Source organism: Crocuta crocuta, unplaced genomic scaffold (genome assembly GCF_008692635.1).
Source record: "Crocuta crocuta isolate KB4526 unplaced genomic scaffold, BGI_CrCroc_1.0 scaffold107, whole genome shotgun sequence".
Taxonomy (NCBI): domain Eukaryota; kingdom Metazoa; phylum Chordata; class Mammalia; order Carnivora; family Hyaenidae; genus Crocuta; species Crocuta crocuta.
In genome coordinates, this window is record NW_027531877.1 from 2,495,683 (window position 1) to 2,516,087 (window position 20,405).

A 20,405-nucleotide genomic window follows, 5' to 3' on the forward strand; every position below is an offset into this window, starting at 1 on the left:
TACAAAACAAAGTGCACATATATTATCATTTTTTATCTTTGTCACCTCCAAATATGGAGAAAGTACTAATATTCTCACCCCAATTATTAAGCATATCCTTTGACTTTCTAATTATTCTTAATCTACCATCCATGGTTAATTTTATAATTTTACAAGCAGCACAATAAAATCTGTCCATACGTGATATTGGAATACTCTCATATAATGGCCATAATCAGGATTTACCTTTATGTATTTTATTTCCTAACAGCTACAAAGTGTAAGCCTACTATTTATTTGGGGGAAAGTTGACAGAGTTTAAAAGTTTATCTTTAAACTGACTCATTTGCTCATTAACTTTCCTGCTGTTAGTTGGAGCCATCCCTTTACTAGTACTGTTAGTGTTGATTTATTATTATTGTATTATCCATAGTGTCTGAACAGCTGTTGGGTCATCATAGATTTTCCAAATGGTCAAAACAATTCTTCTCTCTGCTTCTATCGGACCTCTCCCGTGTGAAATCTGCATCCCTCTACTTTATCGAGTGATTCCCAGAAACGTGTCAGTTTCTCCAAGGGGTCACACTCGTTCTCTCCTCCGTATCTTTATTTGAAATGTGTCTTTATTTCTTAGTTTAAACATCTTTTTCTTTTCTTATCAGCCTTCTAAAGACAAATAGAGGTTCACCAATAATTTTTGGACACTACGTTCTTATTTTAATTTTTTCCAGCTTTACTGAAGTTTAATTGACATATTACACTGTACAAGTTGAAGGTGTCTATCGTGATTTGGTACACTTAAATATTATGAGATAATACTCCCATAGCATTACCTAACACTTCCCTCACATCACATAATTACATAGCTATGTTTCTTTTTTTGTGGTGAGAACATTTAGGATGTACTCACTTAGCAACTTTCAAGTATACTGTATAGTATACTGTTATATTGTTAACTGTAATTACCACACTCTACATTAGATCTCCAGAACTTAATCTTATAACTGGAAGTTTATTACTTTTGACCAACATCTCCCTATTTCCCCAACCCCACCCCGTCACTCGCAAGCACCATTCTACATTCTGTGTCTATGAATTCAGCTTTTTTAGATTCCACATATGAGTGAGATCATACAGTATGTTTTTTTCTATCTCACTTATTTCACTTAGCAGAGTTCACTCTAGTTTCATCCAAGTAGTTGTAAATGGCAGGATTTCCTTCTTTTTCGTGAAGGCGGAGCAGTATTCTCACTTCTTCCGAGAACCTCTTCTTCTAGGTCCATTGAAACCCCTCACCTGTGATCTATCAGAGCTTTTATAGACTTTGTTATGTAACACAACACAAACACATATATTTTATATTGTTCTCTACCAATTTTGTCAGCCTTCTTCTACACCTGGATTGTAAGCAGCCTCAGGAGAATGATAATGTTAAATATTTCCAGATCCACTCTAGTGCCAGGACAATGCTGAGTCTGTGATGGAAGCTTTGTGAACACTTACTGATTTACTGTTACATGTCCTCACTTTTCTTTTTTCTTTTTACTCTGCATTACTTATTCCTCAGAATAAGCAAAAGTATAGGAAGGGTAGGAAATCATTGTGAGAAAATATTTTCCAGGAGCTCTGCAGTGAATTTCAGAACCAAGTGAGGAATGGAATGCTCATATGCACCAAGGAGAATGACCCTGTCCGTGGCCCAGATGGCAAAATGCATGGAAACAAGTGTGCCATGTGTGCAAGTCTGTTGTGAGTACCTGTCCTCATCTGTCCCACCGAATCTCTTCATCATCCATCACGTCTGAGCCTCAGTTTCTTTAGAAATGTGTAGAATACATACCATGGGTTGTGTGCTAGGAACATTGAAAAGCACATGGGCAAGGTAGGAAGTAACATTGAGTCACACAGTGACAATGTGGTTCTCTATTCAGTTCTCCTTCTATCGTCTAGGTAAGTCATGGGAAAGTCTTAATTTAGTGCTGTTATGTTTGTAACAGTTGATAATCATCATTCATAACAGAGAGGGAGTAGAAGTTTGATGATTTGGATGCAGTGGTGTCTTTGGTCTCTTTCCCACCTCTTACAGTTTATGATTCTATGAATATATTCAGATATTGGCTAAGGAAGGACCAGGTGAACAGAGATCTATGAGGCTGTGTGCAAGAACTGTTAAAATAACCTGAATGAGAAATGGAATAGAGAGGATTGCATTTATCCTTTTAGGGACATTACCATGCACAGGTGAGATAAATACTTTAGTAAGTGGTTTAGTGTAGAGAGTAAAACCCCAAGAGGCAGAGCCATGTAATAGGTGTTTACTGAAATGTCTTGTGAAGCCAGGTCCAGGGACTTTTATGCTATTGTTTTGGTGACTCAGACCTCCTCTGGTTCTCCTCCTTCCTAGATTCCTAGTCCTCTACAGAAGCTGACACTAAATTAAATATTGAGGGAAATGTTTAAATACTATCTGTTGAAAGAGGTGCAAAGTTTTTGTTGTCTTGTACCTTTTCACATGTCCTTACCCAATCTCAGGTGTATGCACATAGCTCCTCAAAGGAGAGATTGACAGATTAGGCTGTAGAGCAGGCATTGGGCTCAGATTCAGGAAATCAAGGGTCTTCTCTTACTTGCACCATTGTCCATGCTGTGGTAATGACCAGATGTGATGTGATCAATGCTACAGATTTTCCAGCTTTCGTAAGCTGAGTATCAGTAGAACATGGCAAGAATGCCAGAAGCTTAGGCTCTTGATCAACCTCAAAATATTAGTGTTGAATCTTCTTGGACTTGCATCATTATTATTTTCTAAAGTATGAATTTCAACTTGAATATTAATGCCCTTAAAATAATATCTAAAATTTTAATTTTATAATGAAACATGGTTTATTTTGACTATGCCCATCATCTGACTTGGTATCACTTCTGCTTTACTTATTGATATGGTGTTTATTTACACGGGAAAAGTTGCACAATTAAGAAAAATCAAGGCAATTGTGGCTTCTTTCAGACCACTAAAGTCACTGACTGATAGAAAAAGACCACATGAGGGTCACAAACTGATTTTAAAAAATGCTAGTTTTATTTTTTAAAAGGACTTGTGAACTACTGAATTTTATTATTTTTTGATGATTATTATCTGCAAAGTAATAGCACCTCTTAGACTGGATAAATTTGTACTGAAGAATGAATCTGAAGATCCTCATTCCTTTTTAAAATACATTACTAAAGAGAATAGAAAAATTGTACTTAGTGTTTCTTCTTTATTTTTGATTGCAGCAAACTTGAAGAAGAAGAGAAGAAAAATAATGATAAGGAAGGAAAGGAGAAAGTAGGGGCTGGCAAAGTGAAGAGAGAAGCAGTCCAGGTAGTTGTTTCAGGCCATCAGAGCCACATAACTCTAGGCAAGCCTCCTGCTCCCGCCTCCTTATCCCATGTCCGCCGTGACTTCTCAGACTGAGGACAAGTATTGGACCCTCGTGTATAAGAAAACCCCTTCTTATTCAGTTTATTCACTCCACATATGATATACTTGCTTGTGCACTTGAGAAGAGGTCAATCACCATTTTCTCCACTGACCATGTGAATTGTAGTATCTCCAAAAAAGAAACATATACAGATTGCTGTCTTATTGTATGAATGCAAATCAATAGAGGCAGATTTCAAAATTTATTCCTATCTTTTTATATAAGGATGTTAAGTTCAAAACAAAACAAATAAACCCTAAGTTTTAATTCCAGTTAAATCTCTGTGAGGTTTTGGGAAAATTACTTAACAGCATTTTTGAGCCTTCAGTTTGCATTCTCTCATAATGATAATGATGATGATGGTGGTGGTGATGACTATTAATTAGCTGCTAGTGTATGTCACCTGGTATAACAATTTTATGGCTGATCTTTGTAGTAACCATTCAAGGTATGTGATTGTTATCAGTATTTTATAGAAGAGGACTCAGAGGTTCTGATAAGAAGTTAGGAAATAAATATAGTTAATAATTTGAGAGCTAGCAACTGGACCACAAGTTCTGGCTTTAATGCCCACAATGCACCTTAGATTTTGCACCCTATCACCATTTGTAATATTTTTACTGGGTGCATCTCAGGTCTTCATTTTCCTCTCCTGTGTCCTTTTCTAATTTGGATGACCTCACTTCTCACATTTCTCTCTGCTCTCGTCTTTGTTTCATATAATCTACCCTTAACCCCAAAACCAAAATAGTTATTTAGAAACATAAGGCAAGCCATGCCACCCAGTGGCTTCTAACTCGCACAGACTAAGAACCAAGGCCCATTTAGTGGCTTACAGTGCCCACCATGATCTGACCTCTGCCATCTCTCAGGCCTCATTTCCTTCTTTCTACCCATTACTGCCCTTATGCCAGCCCTACTGGCCACCTTGTTGCTCTTGGACATGCCAAGCATTAATTCAAGGTATTCCATCTTGTGGGCTCAGTCATATTGTGGTTAGAAATCTGGTCTCGGATTGTCAGGGCTCAAGTACTGGCTCTGTCTCCCTACCAGTAAGGGAGACAGTTAATATTTTTGCATCTTAGTTTCTTCACTTATAAACTAATAAACTATTTTTATGTGTATTACTTTTATGAAGTCCCAAGGAACTTACCTGTATATAACAGCACGTGTCTTAAGTCTTCAATATTATACACACAATGAACTTTACTTTCTATATGGTTTTCCTCATACTCAGGCCTGACTCTCCCTGTCCTCTATCTGTCAAAATTCTGTCCACTTTTCATGGCTCAGAAGAGGTATTAGCTACTCTCCAAAGATTTTCCCTATGTATACAATATACTTAATAGCTCTATCATCTATTTTGCAAGCAGTTTTCCTTTATTTCTCAGTCATATCATTCTTTTTATTTTAGCTTATAGATGTTTCTATGCATTTTCTCCAAAGACTCTAAACACTCTGTATTTGGTTTCTATAATTGCTCTAACAGATTATCAGAAACCTAGTGGCCTAAAGCAAAACAAACTTACTATCTTTGGTTCTTTATATTAGCAGTCTGACCTGGGTCTTAATGAACTAAATCAAAGGGTTGGTAGGGCTCTGCTTCTCTCTGGAATCCCTAGGGGAGAATTTGTCTCTTTACTTTTTCTCACCTTCTAGAAGCCATCCGTGTCCCTTAGCTCTTGGACCCCTTCCATAATCTTCAAAGCCAACAGCATCACATCTCTGACTGTTGTTCCTCATTTGTAGCTCCCTCTCAATCTCTTCTGTCTCACTCTTCCTGGTGTAAGGACTGACTCTTGCCGTTACACTGGACATACTAGGAGAATCCAGGAGAATCTCCCCATCTCAAGGTTCTTAACTTAATTACACCTGCAAAGTCCCTTTTGCCCTGAAAGGTAATATGATCACCGGTTCTGGGTATCAGGACTTAGACAAATAGGAGGAGTGGGAGCTATTGTTCTGCCAAGCACAAGTTGTTTTTTTTTTTTATAAAAAGAACAATAGATGATTCTTTCTTTCTCTCTCTCTCTTTCTTATTATTGTTTTTAGAGAGAGAGTGAGTGTGCAAGTGGGGACAGGGACAGAGACAGAGAGAGAATCTTAAGCATGGAGCTTGATGTGGGGGCTCGATCCCACAACCTAGGGATCATAACCTAAATGGAAATCAAGAGTCTCAACTGACTGAGCCACTGAGGAACCCCTGCTCAATTCTTCTTCATATATCTCACAGTACCTAGCCCAGAATAATTTTTGAGTTGAATTGAAGGTTTTCTAATGAGCTAGGTAACAGTAATCTTATACTCCAGATAACGTGTGACCCGAAAAAGTTCCTAAAAAGCATCTTGGCTAAAGCCGACCTTCTACATCACTCTTTTGATATATCCGCTATGTTTGGGGGCATTATATCAAAGGTTTCATAGGGGTAATGTGAAGGAAGTTTTCCAGTGTTTAGTTACCTAATTCTTAAATCCACCCTCATTTGGCAGGAACTGTGCAGTGAATACCGTAACTATGTGAGAAATGGACGGCTTCCCTGCACCAGAGAGAACGACCCCGTCGAGGGCCTAGATGGGAAAATGCATGGCAATACGTGCTCCATGTGTGAGGCCTTTTTGTGAGTAGATCAGCCACTGCTGCTGAGTGTGGGAGAAGATATGCCTGGGGCAGGCAAGGGAGGTGATTTTGAAGGTTTTCTCTAAGAAATAGATATGGAAGCTATCTTTGCATTGTTTTCAAGGATTTACAGTTATAAAGCCATATCCTTATCACATTTCTTTGAGGTATTCTCAGTGTTCTAATGCCTGCTGGAATTGCTCCAGGAAGGACTATGTGCTAAGGGCAAATTCCCCCAGACTTAATGGCATACAAGGACTGGGAAATCCATTCTCTGCTTACTTGCTGTCATGAAAAATCTAAAGATGTGATCATTAGGTGTTAACAAATGGAGCTTTTGCTAACATCTAGGAAATATTTTCAGGCATCCTCACTGCTTTCTGGGGAGAAGGACAATATCTTTATTTTCCAGAAGAATGTAGTGGTAAAAATTTGTTTACTGGTTTGTTATGATGTATGTGTCTTATTCTTTAAGCAACATTAAAAAACAATATGGAGAAGCGTACATTTACTCTCCTACTCCCAGGCTAAGTTGGTAAAGGTATGGAAGTAATGGGGTATTTCTATCTAGAGAGAGTTCCCCTTTGGGATAACAATTACTGGATCCTAGGAATGACTCTCCTCCTCCCCCTCCTACAGCCAGCAAGAAGCAAAAGAAAAAGAAGAAGCTGAATCCAGAGCAAAAGCTAAGAGAGAAGCTGAAAAGGTAGTTGTCCTGGAAGTTTAATACCACAGTAAAAGATGAGGTTTTGCAGTTTCTCTGTAAAAATAACATGAAATTACTGGGGTGGCTCAGTCGGTTGGGTGGCTGACTTTGGCTCAGGTCATGATCTCATGGTTCGTGGGTTCAAGCCCCACATCGGGCTCTGTGCTGACAGCTAGCTCAGAGCCTGGAGCCTGTTTCGGGTTCTGTGTCTCCCTCTCTCTCTGACCCTCCCCTTCTCGTGCTCTCTCTCTCTCAAAAATAAATAACAAACGTTAAAAATATTAAAAAAAAAAAACAGCATGAAATTACTGAAAGCCTGTGTAAGAGGACTCAAGGTTCATCTAGTCTAGGGATTGATACAATTTTCTTAAAGGATCAGATAGCAGATATTTCAGGTTGTGACCATCTAGTCTCTGTCACAACTCTGCTGTTGTAGCTGTAAAGCAGCCATAGATAATATGCAGACAAATGGACATGGCTATGCTCCAGTAAAACTTTATTTATTAAAGGACGTGACAGGCCAAATTTTGCTTACAGGCCATAGTTGGCAAACATATGATTTACTTCATTCCCGTGCTTTTAAATGAAGGTTTAAAAACCAGTGAGAAGGAAGAACTTGCTCACAAAGGCAGTGGGACTTTTGGTATCAGAATCCAAAGTGCTAACAGTTACAAAGTAGAAACAAAGGATTGAAACCTAGGCCTCTAGACACCACATCTAGCATATTCCTAACCCACTCTGTAGTTTTGGATGACCACGTTTGGTCAAATCAGTTGTTTTCCTTTATTTATTTCTGGTGACAGTATTTGAGGGAAAATAAAAATAATACATTGGGCACACTAGGATAATCTAGGATAACATTTTCTTGGCTTCAAAAAGACTGATTCCAAGTATATTTTTCAAGTTTATGGTCATTTCCTTGCCCTCGTCAAAGACGAGTTTTATGTGTGGGTACAGATTCAGTCTGGATTTGGGAGCTACGTCTCCAGGAAAAAGAAAGAGAAACCTCTTTTTAAATCATGCTTGTTTTGTAGGAATTTAATGAAACAATTGCCAGGGAAAAACATATCTATAGGTCATTTTCCGTTCTTTCTAGGAAGCACTTAGTAGGAACCCAACAAAGTAATTTATAAGAAAATACCCCTATACTCTTGCCCTTTCTCCTCCTTTAGGATACATGCAGTGAATTTCGGAGCCTTTTACAAAATGGAAATCTTTTCTGCACACGAGAAAACGATCCTGTGCGCGGCCCAGATGGCAAGACCCATGGCAACAAGTGTGCCATGTGTAAAGCTGTCTTGTGAGTACACAAATGAAGCCCCGGCTGTGGGCTGGCAGAGCTGGGGAGACAAAGAGCCAGGATGATTATATATATATATATATTGTGTTTGCCCTTTCTTTACATATAAAAGGAGCAACTGGTTATCTGTAGAGCATTTTTAGGCAAATCTTTCTCTTTAAAGGCCAAGATTCACAATTCTAAAAATAGATAATATATCTAGGTTATCAAATTGTCTCTTAGTTCTGGGGTAGAGCCTACCTATTAATAGAGCACAACATCTTTCTAGGTAAAATTTTAGGGCCTTTGCTGTCAAATGGATCCCTTCTCTAGATTATCTTTTAATTACCACTGGGAATATAATATACATACTTTGCTGTCAACCTAACTCTTCTACCTACATTTTTGAAAATATCACATAAAATATTTAAGTCATTCAATAGTCATTTACTGAATATCTACAATGTACAATGTGAATAATGACTGTACATAGATGGATTAAATAGTCTTCTCAGAAATCATAAAGTTGACTGGAGAGTAGACATGGGTACAACTTAATAAAATATGAGGGAGGAATTGCTAAATAAAAAATGATGATTACAGTGTGTTCTGGTACTTCAGGGAAGAGAGAGTTAATAGGAAGTTTTGTAGGGGGGGTAGAACTGGACTTTATAATTTGGATGAGATGTGAACAGTATTGGAAGGAATGAGAGGGGGAGAGGGGCACAGCATGGGTGAATCTCTGAAATTAAGAAACCAGTCATCTGAACAACAAGGAGCAAGTGATTTAGTTTAGTTAGAACTCAGCCACTTTGCCAACTTTGAATGCCAGATCAAGGATTTTGAAGTCAATTCTTTACATAGTGGGAAACTTAATATTTTTCAGGTAAGAGAGTAGGTGGCATAAATATGGTTCCTTTTGGGAAGATTCGTATGTCAGCAGCAAAAAGGGGTGGGGGAGAGAAGGAAAGGACGAAGATTCAGAATACTACTGGTGGTGGTAGAGGTTTGCAGGAATATAGGAGCCACTAGATCTCAGTAGAGCAAGAAAAGTAGGAAGGAAGGTGAACGGATCAGCACAGGAGATGTGAAATCACTGTCACAGTGGCAGTAGCCATGGGAGCCGAAGGGAAGAGGACAGAGATGGCTCTAGTGCTTTCTTCTTCATGAAAGGTAGAGAATCCAGGAGCCAGGACACATTTGGTGGAGTAGGTAAGTCTTGTTGGACCTCTTGAATATGAGGTGTTTGAGAAGATTCCAGCTGGAGAGTCCCAGAGAGCACGTAGGAAGTGCTAGTAAACCACTCACGTGGTCTTGCTTGTGTTTGCCTACATGTTGGTTTCCCTCTACAGTAGTGAGAGCTCTTCTAGGCTGAAGGGCTCTGCGTAATTTATCTTTTTATTTTCAGAGGAGAGCCTGCAACGTAGTGGACGTTCAGTAAATGCTGGTGGATTCTGTACAAATCTATTTGGGTCATACGATGAAGAACTCCCAGAAATGGGCTACACTCCCTGTAATCTATTATCCCATACCTCCCTCTTTCTAATTTCCAGCCAGAAAGAAGATGAGGAAAGAAAGAAAAAAGAGGAAGATCAGAGAAATGCTGCCAGGCATAGCTCCCACGGTGGTGGTGGCGGAGGAGGGAAGGCAAAGGTGAGTGAACCTCTAATTTCCATGACCAGGTGGGGTGTAAGTCCCTGACAAGGGTGCCATGGCAGAGCCTGGCCAGAGCCAGTACGTCAGGCCCAATTTGAAAGCGTCCTCTGAAGGACAGGGCAGTTTCCCCCTCGAAACTGTAGGGTAATATCTCAGCAATTTTTAGTCTCTCTATGGCTCGTTTTGATTTCTTTAATCCTGGAAATAATTAGCATGATGACCTCATCCCAGTCTTCCTGACCCCTTTTTATATAGTGTAGCTCTCAGGCCAGTAATTGATCACAAGAGAGTAAGTGGCATAAACACGGGGATATTCCTCAGCAGCATCACATGCTCTTTATTTTCTTTTATTATTCTCTCTTTCCTTCGATGGGGCTACTTTCTCATGACATTTTTTTCTGCTCATCCAAGGCAGCATAATATGGTGAAAGAGCATGGTTTTCAGAACCAGAGTTTGGGTAGACCTTGCCCCCTCGATGCGGCATTGAATAAATTACTTCATCTCACTGAACTCTGGCTTCCCTTATCTAGCAGTACTCTTACAGGAATAAAAGAAAATAACTTAGGCAAGTTTTTAGCACATCTCCCAAGACATTTTTAAGAGTCAGAATGACAGTGTTGCCTGTAAACCCACTCCTTGGGCCTGTGAACACCGCTGCATAGATTATAGCTGCTTCATTTCACTTCTTACGACATTTGGATATCAAGACCCTCTCTTCACTTCCAGATCTGACACAGGCCTAACATATGTCTTTGATAAATTCTGGCTGTTCTGTTTTTCCATCTTTTCTCCTTAAGGAGGCCACATCCTCACTCTCAAGGCGGTCTGTTTTCTCCACAGTTGGCTTGAGCCTATGTTCCTTGGCATTTGGTATAACTTTGTACTTTCCTCCAGCAATTCTTTCTCCCTTCTGTCTGCACCAGAGGTCAGCATTTTTTTTTTTTCTGGAAAAGGCCAGATAGCAGATATTTTAGGCATCATGAGTCATATGGACTCTGTTGTTCCTATTCCATTCTAACATTGTTGTGAGAATGCAGCCATAAATACACCTACACGAATGAGTTGAGGGTATGTTTCAAGTTTGATTTATAAAACTCCTATATATAAAAACAGGCAGCCAGACAGATTCATCTTGTAGGCCATAGTTTGCTGACCCTTCATCTTAGCTCTGAAATCCCAGCCAACTTTATAATTTCCCAGTGTAGAACCTTAGAAGCAATATTATTGTCTTTGACAACTGACCTCTTAGAATATGCGTGATTCCATTCCCTCTTTCTCTGTAGATAACAGTACTAGACGTTGTAATAAGAGGAACTCAAATCATTTAACAAACTTAACAATACAAAAGACCAAGTAATCCAAGAGACCTACTCCCCTCTCCTTTTTCAGGACCAATGTGCAGAGTATCGGGAAAAGATGCAAAATGGAAAACTTGCCTGTACTCGGGAGCGTGATCCTGTACGCGACGCTGATGGCAAGTCATACAACAATAAGTGTACCATGTGTAAGGAGATACTGTAAGTACTTCTTTCCACTGGCAGTCTCAGAGAGAGTCCCCAGTTCCTCCTATTTATGACTAGCTATTTCTCATTTACTTAAAGCTCCCTCCTGAAAAATTACTGTTTTTGTTGTTTCCCAAATATCATCTCTTTCTCTTATATCCTGTAAGGAACAATGAGCCTTAGTAATGGCAGTTAATCAATGTCTGATTCCTAGTCTAGTTTCTCTCATAATTCTGTGGCCTGCAAGTGCCATTGTGATAGATAGTGTCTCCTTAGAACATATAATGCCTGAGTCCTGTGGCGAGTTCGCAAAGGTCATTTGGAATAGTTGGCCAGCTTAGTTTAAGAGGGTTGTTTCTTGCCATGTGTATGGAACACATTTATTGCATAGTCAAGGATGTTTCTTCTGGGTGTTTTCCCATGCAGAGTGGTACTGAATTGGAGTGCTTTCTGATCCAACTCAGCTACTTTTGATTTGTGTTACTGGGGCAAGTAACACAACCACTCTTGTACATTGAGATGGTTTTCTGGGTGACCTTGGTAGGTACTCGTAGTTCTAAAATTTGATGCATATATCCTAATGCTATTAATTATGACATTTAATTGATATGAATTTAATAAGTATTTAATGCTTCTCCACACATACATCTTTTTCACCTTTCTCCTTGAAAATAAATTACAATCTTGTGATAGTTTAAAGAAATGTAAGAAAATCTAATTAGTTCAAATGTTGCATTTTATAGATGAGAAAAACTGAAAAAATTTTAACATTTTTTAAGTTTATTTATTTACTTTGAGAGAGACAGAGACAGTGTGAGTAGGAGAGGGGCAGAGAGAGAGAGGAAGAGAGAGAGAGAGAGAGAGAGAGAGAGAGAGAGAGAGAAGCCCAAGCAGGCTCCACACCATCAGCACACAGCCCAATGTGGCCTCGAACTCACAAAACCATATGATCATGACCTGAGCCAAAACCGAGAGTCAGATACTTAACCAACTGAGCCACCCAGGTACCCCTGAAAATATTTTCTTGACATCAAGGTCTCACGGGGAGGTGAATTTAAGAGCTGAAACCAGAATCCGGTTCCTCTGAATACTAGCCTAATACTTATTCACATTATGAAAATTCATTAATAGAAGCAGGGTAGTAAGTAGAGCAGTGCCATGCTAGGGTTTTAGCATCAGATGATTTCACCTTCATGTTCTGGGACAGGTTATTTCACTTTCCTAGGCTTCCAACTGCTCACATTTAAAATGGGGGTAGTGAAGGGATACAGGAGTACTGATGCATAGGGGCACATGTACCCCAATGTTCATAGCAGCACTTCCAACGATAATTAAATCATGGAAAGAGCCTAAATGTCAATCAACTGACAAAGGGATCAAGAAGATGTGGTTGATCTATATAATAGAATACTACATGGCAATGAGAAAGAATGAAATCTGGCCCTTTGTAGCAATGTGAATGGAACTCAAGGGTGTTATGCTAAGTGAAATAAGTCAGGCAGAGACGGACAGATACCATATGTTTTCACTTATAAGTGGAACAGCAGAAACTTAACAGAGGGCCATAAGGAAGGGGAAGGGAAAAAAAATAGTTAAGGAGAGGGAGGGAGGCAAACCAGAAGAGACTCTTAAATACTGAGAACAAACTGAGGGTTCATGGGGGTGGAGGAGAGGGGGAAAGGGGTGATGGGCATGGAGGGGGGCACTTGTTGGGATGAGCGCTGGGTATTATATGGAAACCAACTTGACAATAAACTAAAAAAGAAAAAAATTAAATAGATAAATAAAATGGGGGTAGACATTTTATTTTGTTGCCACATAGTGTTTGTTTTGAAAGTTAAATGAGGAGAACCATGCAAAACTCTCTATACAGTGCCTTGCACAAAGAAGGCACTCAATAAATGTGAACTGTCATTGTTAACACCTTCACTAGTGTTCAGTAAATAATAGGCATCAGCTTGAATAGTAATAAATAATAACAAATGTTACTGTGTTGTCCTTTCGCACAACTTCTACTTTGCAGATATGACTAACATAACTGAGAGAGCATTTCACTTAGGACTTTGTTTCTTTCTGCTTCATATATTAATAGATAATTTCATTAATAGGGACAAATTTAATTATTCTTTGTTGCAAAAAATGTATAAGATAAAATTTTGCCAATGTAATGATTCTTACCTGGAGTATTTAACAAAACACAGCATAGAAGGAATACTTTATACAACCTTTAGAAATCATTCATCTGACAATGAATGGTTTTTGACTGTCTGCATTGTAACAGGCCCTAGTCATGGACAAGCACTCTTCATGTGAACAAGACAAAGTTCCTGCCATGGAACTATAATCTTGTATAGAACAGACAGGTTATAAATAAATAAGCAAATAACTAGGTAGCCCGGGGCCAGATGGTAATAAGAAAAATAAAGCAGAGGAAGGCAACAGAAAGGGACTGCAGTTGCTGCGTCATTTATGGTGTTCAGGGAGAGCCCGATGTGTGAGGGACACCTGTAAAAAGCAAGTGAAGTGAACCATCTGGACATCTGGAGGCAGAATGTTTCAGACAGAGCAAGAACCAATGAAAACTTCTGAAGATTTAAATTACCAAGCTGAAAAACAGAAAGGAGCTCATCATGTCTCAAAATTATTGCATGGATAATTGCAGAAAATGAGTTTGGGGAGATTAAATAAGGCTTTTTTAGGCCAAGAGAAGGATTTTGGATTTTATTCCTTGTGCGATCAGAAGTCACTGGAGGCTTTTGATCAGAGCCACGATTATCACTCGAATTGCATTAAATTGGATCATTACAGTACTTTCTTTATCCAGTAGTACTTGATTAAAATTTCGTGGCTTTATATTTGCTTGAATCTTCAGGATATATTTTACTGCCACTTCCCTATTTCTTATACATGAAAAGGAAGTTCCCTAAAAAGAATATATCCATATATACTTATGTATATATATGTTATATACATTCATACATGTTTGTTTTGTGTATAAAACCAAATGAAACTTTGAAAGAAGAGTAAATGTATTAGATCTTGAGCCAACTGCATCAGAATGACCTGGCTTGTTAAAAATCAGGCTACAGAGTCCCAGTCTAGATCTTGTCAGTAAACCTGTTGGGATGGTCAGTGGATCTGAATTTTTAAAAATCTCACAGGTGTTTCTTAATGTGCATGAAAACTTAGGGACCACTGGCATCAATATTTTATCAGAAAAGAGATTTTAAAAAAAAGAACATGATCCTAAGGAACTTTCTAGATTACTGTCTTCTTTCTATCTTGAGTTCCATACTTTAAAAACTAATACTTTAATGGGTTGATCTACAAATCAAGGCACTAGACTGGTGAGTTGGTGAAGTATTAAAAACCATGACTTAGCATGAAAAGATGAGGACACAGGGCTTGAAACTTGAAACTTGCCTCTAAATAGCTTATGAGTTAATACTGAGAAGAGGTAACAGATTCAGCAAACTTGTTCTGTGTTGTCCTGGGATTATGAAGACCAAAGGACGGAAGTTAAAGGTAAATTTGGACACAAATAAAGGAAACGTTGAAATTACTTGAGTTAATCTACCTAGAATACCTATCTACCCTACTATGATGAGGAAGCTTCTTAGTAACCAAGCTGCCTCTCTGCTTCAAGGATGCACAGAGATTCTCTTGGAAAGAACAATAGGATATGAACTTTAAGACTCCTTCCAAACCTGAGTTTCAACTATCAGGATGACTACTGACTCTTTTCTCTTCCAGGGAAAGAGAAGCAGAGGAAAATAATAAGCAGTCTGGCTACAGATCAAATGAGACCGAATCAGCATCAGAAAAAGTGAGTCACTAACTAGATTTTTACAAGAATGGTCTTTCTATAAGTTAACACTTGGCTATCAAAAATACAGAAATCCATGCCAAACGGAAATCCCTCAGTCTAACACTTTACAAAGCACTTTTACAAATCGCAGTTTATTTAATTCTCTCCACAACCTGATCAAATACACTTTTTACACCTTATTTTATAAATTGGAAGAATGAGACTCAACTGCTGTAACAAATTACTATCAATAGTGGCTTAAAACAGCACAGATTCATTATTATATGTTTCTGGAGTTCAGAAGTCCTAACTGGACCTCACTGTATTAAAACTAAGGTGTCAGTAGGGCTGCATTTCCTTGTGGAGACTGTAAGGAGGTTCTGTTTCCTTGCCTTTTCTAACTTCTAGAGGCTTCCTGCATTGGCTTGTGACCACCTTTAAACTCAGCAGTGGCCAGTTGAATCATTTTCATGTGGCATCACTCTGATATTGACTTCCCTGCCTCCCTCTTTCACTCCTCAGAACCTTTGTGATTTTTTGAGCCACGCAGATCACTCAGAATAATCTCTCACCATTTTAAAGTCTGCTGATTAGCAATCTCAATTCTATCTTCAACCTTAATTTTTCCTTACCATGTAAGGCAGCATATTTATAGGTTCCAGGAATTAGAATGTGGACATGTTTGTAGGTCATTTATACTGTCTCCCAGCAAAGTTAAGTGGCTTCCTGACTCTTGAGTCAAGATCTTCAGATTTTCAAGCCCCAATCAAATACTGTGTGAAAACAGTCATTTCCAATAAATATCATCTTTCCTTTTTTTTTTTTTTTTGTAGGATACGTGTGATGAGTTTAGAAGCCAAATGAAAAATGGACAACTTATCTGCACCCGAGAAAGTGACCCTGTTCGGGGTCCAGATGGCAAGACACACGGCAATAAATGTGCCATGTGTAAGGACAAACTGTGAGTATTTTTCAAATTGGGCCTTTAATTGTGAATATTAAAGTATAAAAACCCTTTCTCCTCTCTCATCAGTTTGAGAAAATGACTTTTTTTAAAACAGATATGGGCGCCTGGATGACTCAGTCAGTTAAGCGTCCAACTTTGGTTCAGGTCATAATATGGTGGTTCGTGAGTTCGAGCACTGCATTGGGCTCTGTGCTGACAGCTCAGGGCCTGGAGCCTGCTTCAGATTCTATGTCTCCCTCTCTCTGCTCCTCCCCTGCTTAAGCTCTATCTCTCTCAAAAATAAATATCATAAAAAATTTTTAATAAGAAAAATAAAACAGATCTAATTGTTAATGAGGTGTTTGTTTACTTTGTCTGAAATGGTTTTTTTTTTCTCACTTTTTCTTCTAGGGAAAGGGAAGCAGCTGAAAAGAAAAAGAAAGAGGAGGACAACATGAGAAACACAGGGGAAAAGAGCAGTGAACACCAGGTAGTGCATGTTAGACATACTAACACTTAAAGCTGGATGCTTGGTTGTAAGGTTAATTCATTCAACAAATATTAATGGATTGCCAACTGAGCCCACTCATGGTGGGAATAATGATAAACAGGAAACCACGGGCAGATGTGGCAAAGAAATAGCATGTGAACCAGGGCCCCAAAAGCAATTCTGATGCACTTAACCACCTGTTTGCAGGACCAGTGACAAGTGTCAACTTACAGTTTCTATCAAGAGGATTTCTTCTTGGAGGTTTTAAAACAAACAAACAAACAACAATTAAGCAAGTAGATACCAAAATTACAAACAAGAAAGCAAATATCAAAAACTTGGAGCTCTGATGATAAATTCTTGACTTGCTGTTCCAGTGCTGTCTTGTATTCAATTTGGGCCTTAAATTTAAAAAAAAATTTTTTTAATGTTTATTCAATTTTGAGAGAAAGAGACAGAGTGTTGGTGGGGGAGAGGCAGAGAGAGGGAGATGCAGAATCTGAAGCAGGCTCCAGGCTCTGAGCTGTCAGCACAGAGCCCAAGGTGGGGCTTGAACCCATGAACAATGAGATGATGACCTGAGCCAAAGTCGGACGCTTAACTGACTGAGCCATGCAGGTGCCCCCAATTTGGGCTTTAAAAATAATATTCAAGGAGCGTCAGGGTAGTTCAGTCAGTTAAGCATCAGACTCTTGATTTCAACTCAGGTCATGATCTTGTGGCTCGTGAGTTTGAGCCCCATTTCAGGCTCTGCTCTAACAGCCTGGAGCCTGCTTGGGATTCTCTGTCTCCCTCTCTCCCCTGCTCACACACACACACACACACACACACACACACACACACACTTTCTCCCTCTTTCTCTCTCTGTCAAAAATAAATAAGCATTAAAAAAATAATAGAGAAAAACGCTCAATGCTTTATAATACTAACATGTAGACTATGACACAGTACAACCTCCTCCAGTCCATCCAGGGACTCCAATTAGAAAAGAGAAATTAATGGGCACCTAGGTGCCTCAGTCAGTTAAGTGTCTGACTTCAGCTCAAGTCATGATCTCACGGTCAGTGAGTTTGAGCCCCACATGGGGCTCTGTGCTGACAGCTCAGAGCCTGGAGCCTGCTTCAGATTCTGTGTCTCCTTCTCTCTCTGCTCCTCCCCCACTCATGCCTGTCTTTCTCTGTCTCTCAAAAATGAATAATTTTTTTTTTAATTTTTTAAAGAGAAATTGTCAAGTGTCCCCAGGGAAGTTTTCCCATTAATGAGAGAACTTTCCATTAGGTCTATACTGACTTATAAAATGAACCATGAATAGTAATTTTCATTTTTAAAAAATATGTTGGGCATATGCATTTTGGTAAATGAATGGGCTTGAGAAAAGATTTTATTATCCAAGTCCAAATGATCTGTTCAAGAAACCTATTCTATTTATGATCTGGTCAATGTTTTTCTTTTTTTGATATCTATGTTAGAAATTTCAAACAAAAAAAATGCACTCTACATTCACATGTGAAAAATATCTAGACATTGTATGTATGTGTTTTGTGGCAAAAAATAGAACTATCGTCTTACCTACAAATGCAAAGTAAAATTTTTCACAGGGCACATGCATTATCATATTTAAACCTGCCCAGTACAAACTTTCGGTTCTAGTATAAATGTCATAGGGATATAAAGTACAGGGGAGTGAAGTCAGTACCAATGTATTAACTTTATATGGCAGCAGATGGTAACTAAATTTATTGTGGTGACCATTTTGCAAGATATGCAAGTGTCAAATCGCCATGTTGTATACCTGAAACTAGTATAATACTGTACGTCAATTTTACCTCCTTAAAAAAACTAATAAATAAGCCTTCCCCAAATCTATTAGGTAGGCAGTACTGTTGCAATTTTTTTGGTTGAGAATAACCCAGGGGAAGTTAGGTACACACATAATAAATAGAAGAGCTGGAGATTGCACCCATAAAGCAAAGACTGCAATATGGGCAGACAGGTGCTGTCATAAACATATAGGTGTGTGGTATGTGGAGTATCTGGGAAGGGAAATAGTTCCAGGAACTCCTAAAAATTATTGCTGTGAGATATTTAATATTTGAATCGAGTATTCAATTCCAGAGAACTTTTTTAATGCTGCAGATAAAAGAAGGTCTGGAGTTGATGGGTGTGACAATTTAAAGAACGAAAGTTGATGACTATCTAGGTTACTGGCGGTGTCTTTCAAGGGCATCTCCCCATATCTCTACTTTGGCTCTTTGAACTTAGGTAATTTATGACAAATTTCTGTAGATGTCCAAAAATTTCCAGATCCTGTGGACTCAGTCCCATTGTTTTCTTTTTAAGGTTCTTATTTGTCAATGAATGTAAAAGGCAGCATTACCTTCTTACAAGTGTTTTGGAGTTTTATTCTCTGCCAGGTAAAAGCCCAGAAGACAGGGAAGTTGGTTAGCAGATTTCTGAGCACAATTCCAATGTTGGCTTTAATTACTTAATCACTCTGAGCCTCATTTTCTAATCTGTAAGATGAGGATAATGAATGCTCATCTAGGTTTTTTTAATGACAACCAAAGGAAATCCATTAGAGCACACAACAGAGCGCCTGGCATATGATCAGACAGACTTGATTTTTAAAAAAATTCAGTTTTTAATTTTGTTCTTGAGGTACATAGCTAAATGTCTTGCCAAAAAGAGCATCTTTCAGTTCATTCCAGGACCTTTGTATGTGTGGAGTCTCGAGTAGAGGTGCAGGGAGACAGGGGTAGCACTCAGCCTGCTAAAAATTGTGTTAACCCACTATAGGCTGCCTGATGAAGTAGTAAAAGTCCACTGGGATGCTGTGGAGAGGATTCTAACTTCCTAAGCAGATATTGAATAAAATTCCTTTGAAACACATTCCATCTCCAACATTTTATTTTGTCTAGATTTTTATTTTCCTCGTCAAATATTATGAGTTTGTATCTCACAAGTTACATTTAAAGTTTTAGAGGTCGGGGGGAGGGGGGATGGGCATGGAGGAGGGCACTTGTGGGGATGAGCACTGGGTGTTATATGGAAACCAATCTGACAATAAACTATTTGTAAAAAAAAAAAAAAAAAAGAATGAAATAAAATTATTTAAAATGAAAAAAAAAAATTCCACGACACATAAAAAAAAAATAAAGTTTTAGAGGTCAGACTACCCTGGTAACATCTCTTTTTTTTTTCCACAGGATCAATGCCATGAATTCCGGAGCATGGTGAGAGAGGGAAAGCTCATCTGCACAAGAGAAAATAACCCTGTTCGAGGCCCTGATGGCAAGATGCACGTCAACAAGTGTGCTATGTGTCAGAGCATCTTGTACGTGAAGAGGTTTATCGATCACTTTAGCATGTTGTGCTCGTTTGTGAGGAGATAGTTCTTTTTTTTAATGTTTTTTTTCTCTCTTTTTTTTAATGTTTATTTTTGAGAGAGAGAGAGAGAGAGAGCATGAGTGGGGAAGGTGCAGAAAGAGAGGGGGACAGAAGATCTGAGGCAGGCTCTGCACTGACAGCAGAGAGCCTGATGCGGGACTCAGGCTCACAAATTGTGAGGTCATGACCTGACCCAAAGTCTCACACCCAGGTGCCCCAGAGATAATTCATTTTAATTTAAAAGTTAAGGCCCTGGGCGTCTCACGTTAAACATATACTAGGCCTTCACTTTAGAAGAAGACAGTCGACTTCTAGAACACTCTCATAGGAAATTTTCATTTTGATGATGAGAAGCATAATTGTACCTGGAGCATCTGGGACACAGAGACAGCTGTTGTAAAGTGTGCCAAAATCACCGACTTTCAGGAGCTGGGAACATAAGACACTCCAGTTCACTCTGCAGTGTTTCACTTCCTCTTATATATAAAGGAAGCAATTACTACATAACAGACTTTCTGTGGAGATTCAAGGAGATAATATTTTTTAAACATTTATAAACTTTAAAGCAATA

The 20,405-nt window shown here is 38.7% G+C and overlaps 1 protein-coding gene across 1 annotated transcript in view; it reads left to right on the forward strand.

The window, feature by feature from the left end:
• Window positions 1-20,405, forward strand: part of SPINK5 (serine peptidase inhibitor Kazal type 5) — a 270,877-nt gene that overhangs the window by 238,412 nt on the left and 12,060 nt on the right. Inside the window, exons 20-30 of the mRNA XM_077772967.1 lie at window positions 1,601-1,728; window positions 3,256-3,343; window positions 5,933-6,060; window positions 6,699-6,765; window positions 7,938-8,065; window positions 9,598-9,697; window positions 11,091-11,218; window positions 14,957-15,029; window positions 15,845-15,972; window positions 16,369-16,447; window positions 19,654-19,781. Coding sequence (XP_077629093.1) covers window positions 1,601-1,728; window positions 3,256-3,343; window positions 5,933-6,060; window positions 6,699-6,765; window positions 7,938-8,065; window positions 9,598-9,697; window positions 11,091-11,218; window positions 14,957-15,029; window positions 15,845-15,972; window positions 16,369-16,447; window positions 19,654-19,781 — 1,175 coding nt within the window. The remainder of the gene's footprint in view (window positions 1-1,600; window positions 1,729-3,255; window positions 3,344-5,932; window positions 6,061-6,698; window positions 6,766-7,937; window positions 8,066-9,597; window positions 9,698-11,090; window positions 11,219-14,956; window positions 15,030-15,844; window positions 15,973-16,368; window positions 16,448-19,653; window positions 19,782-20,405) is intronic.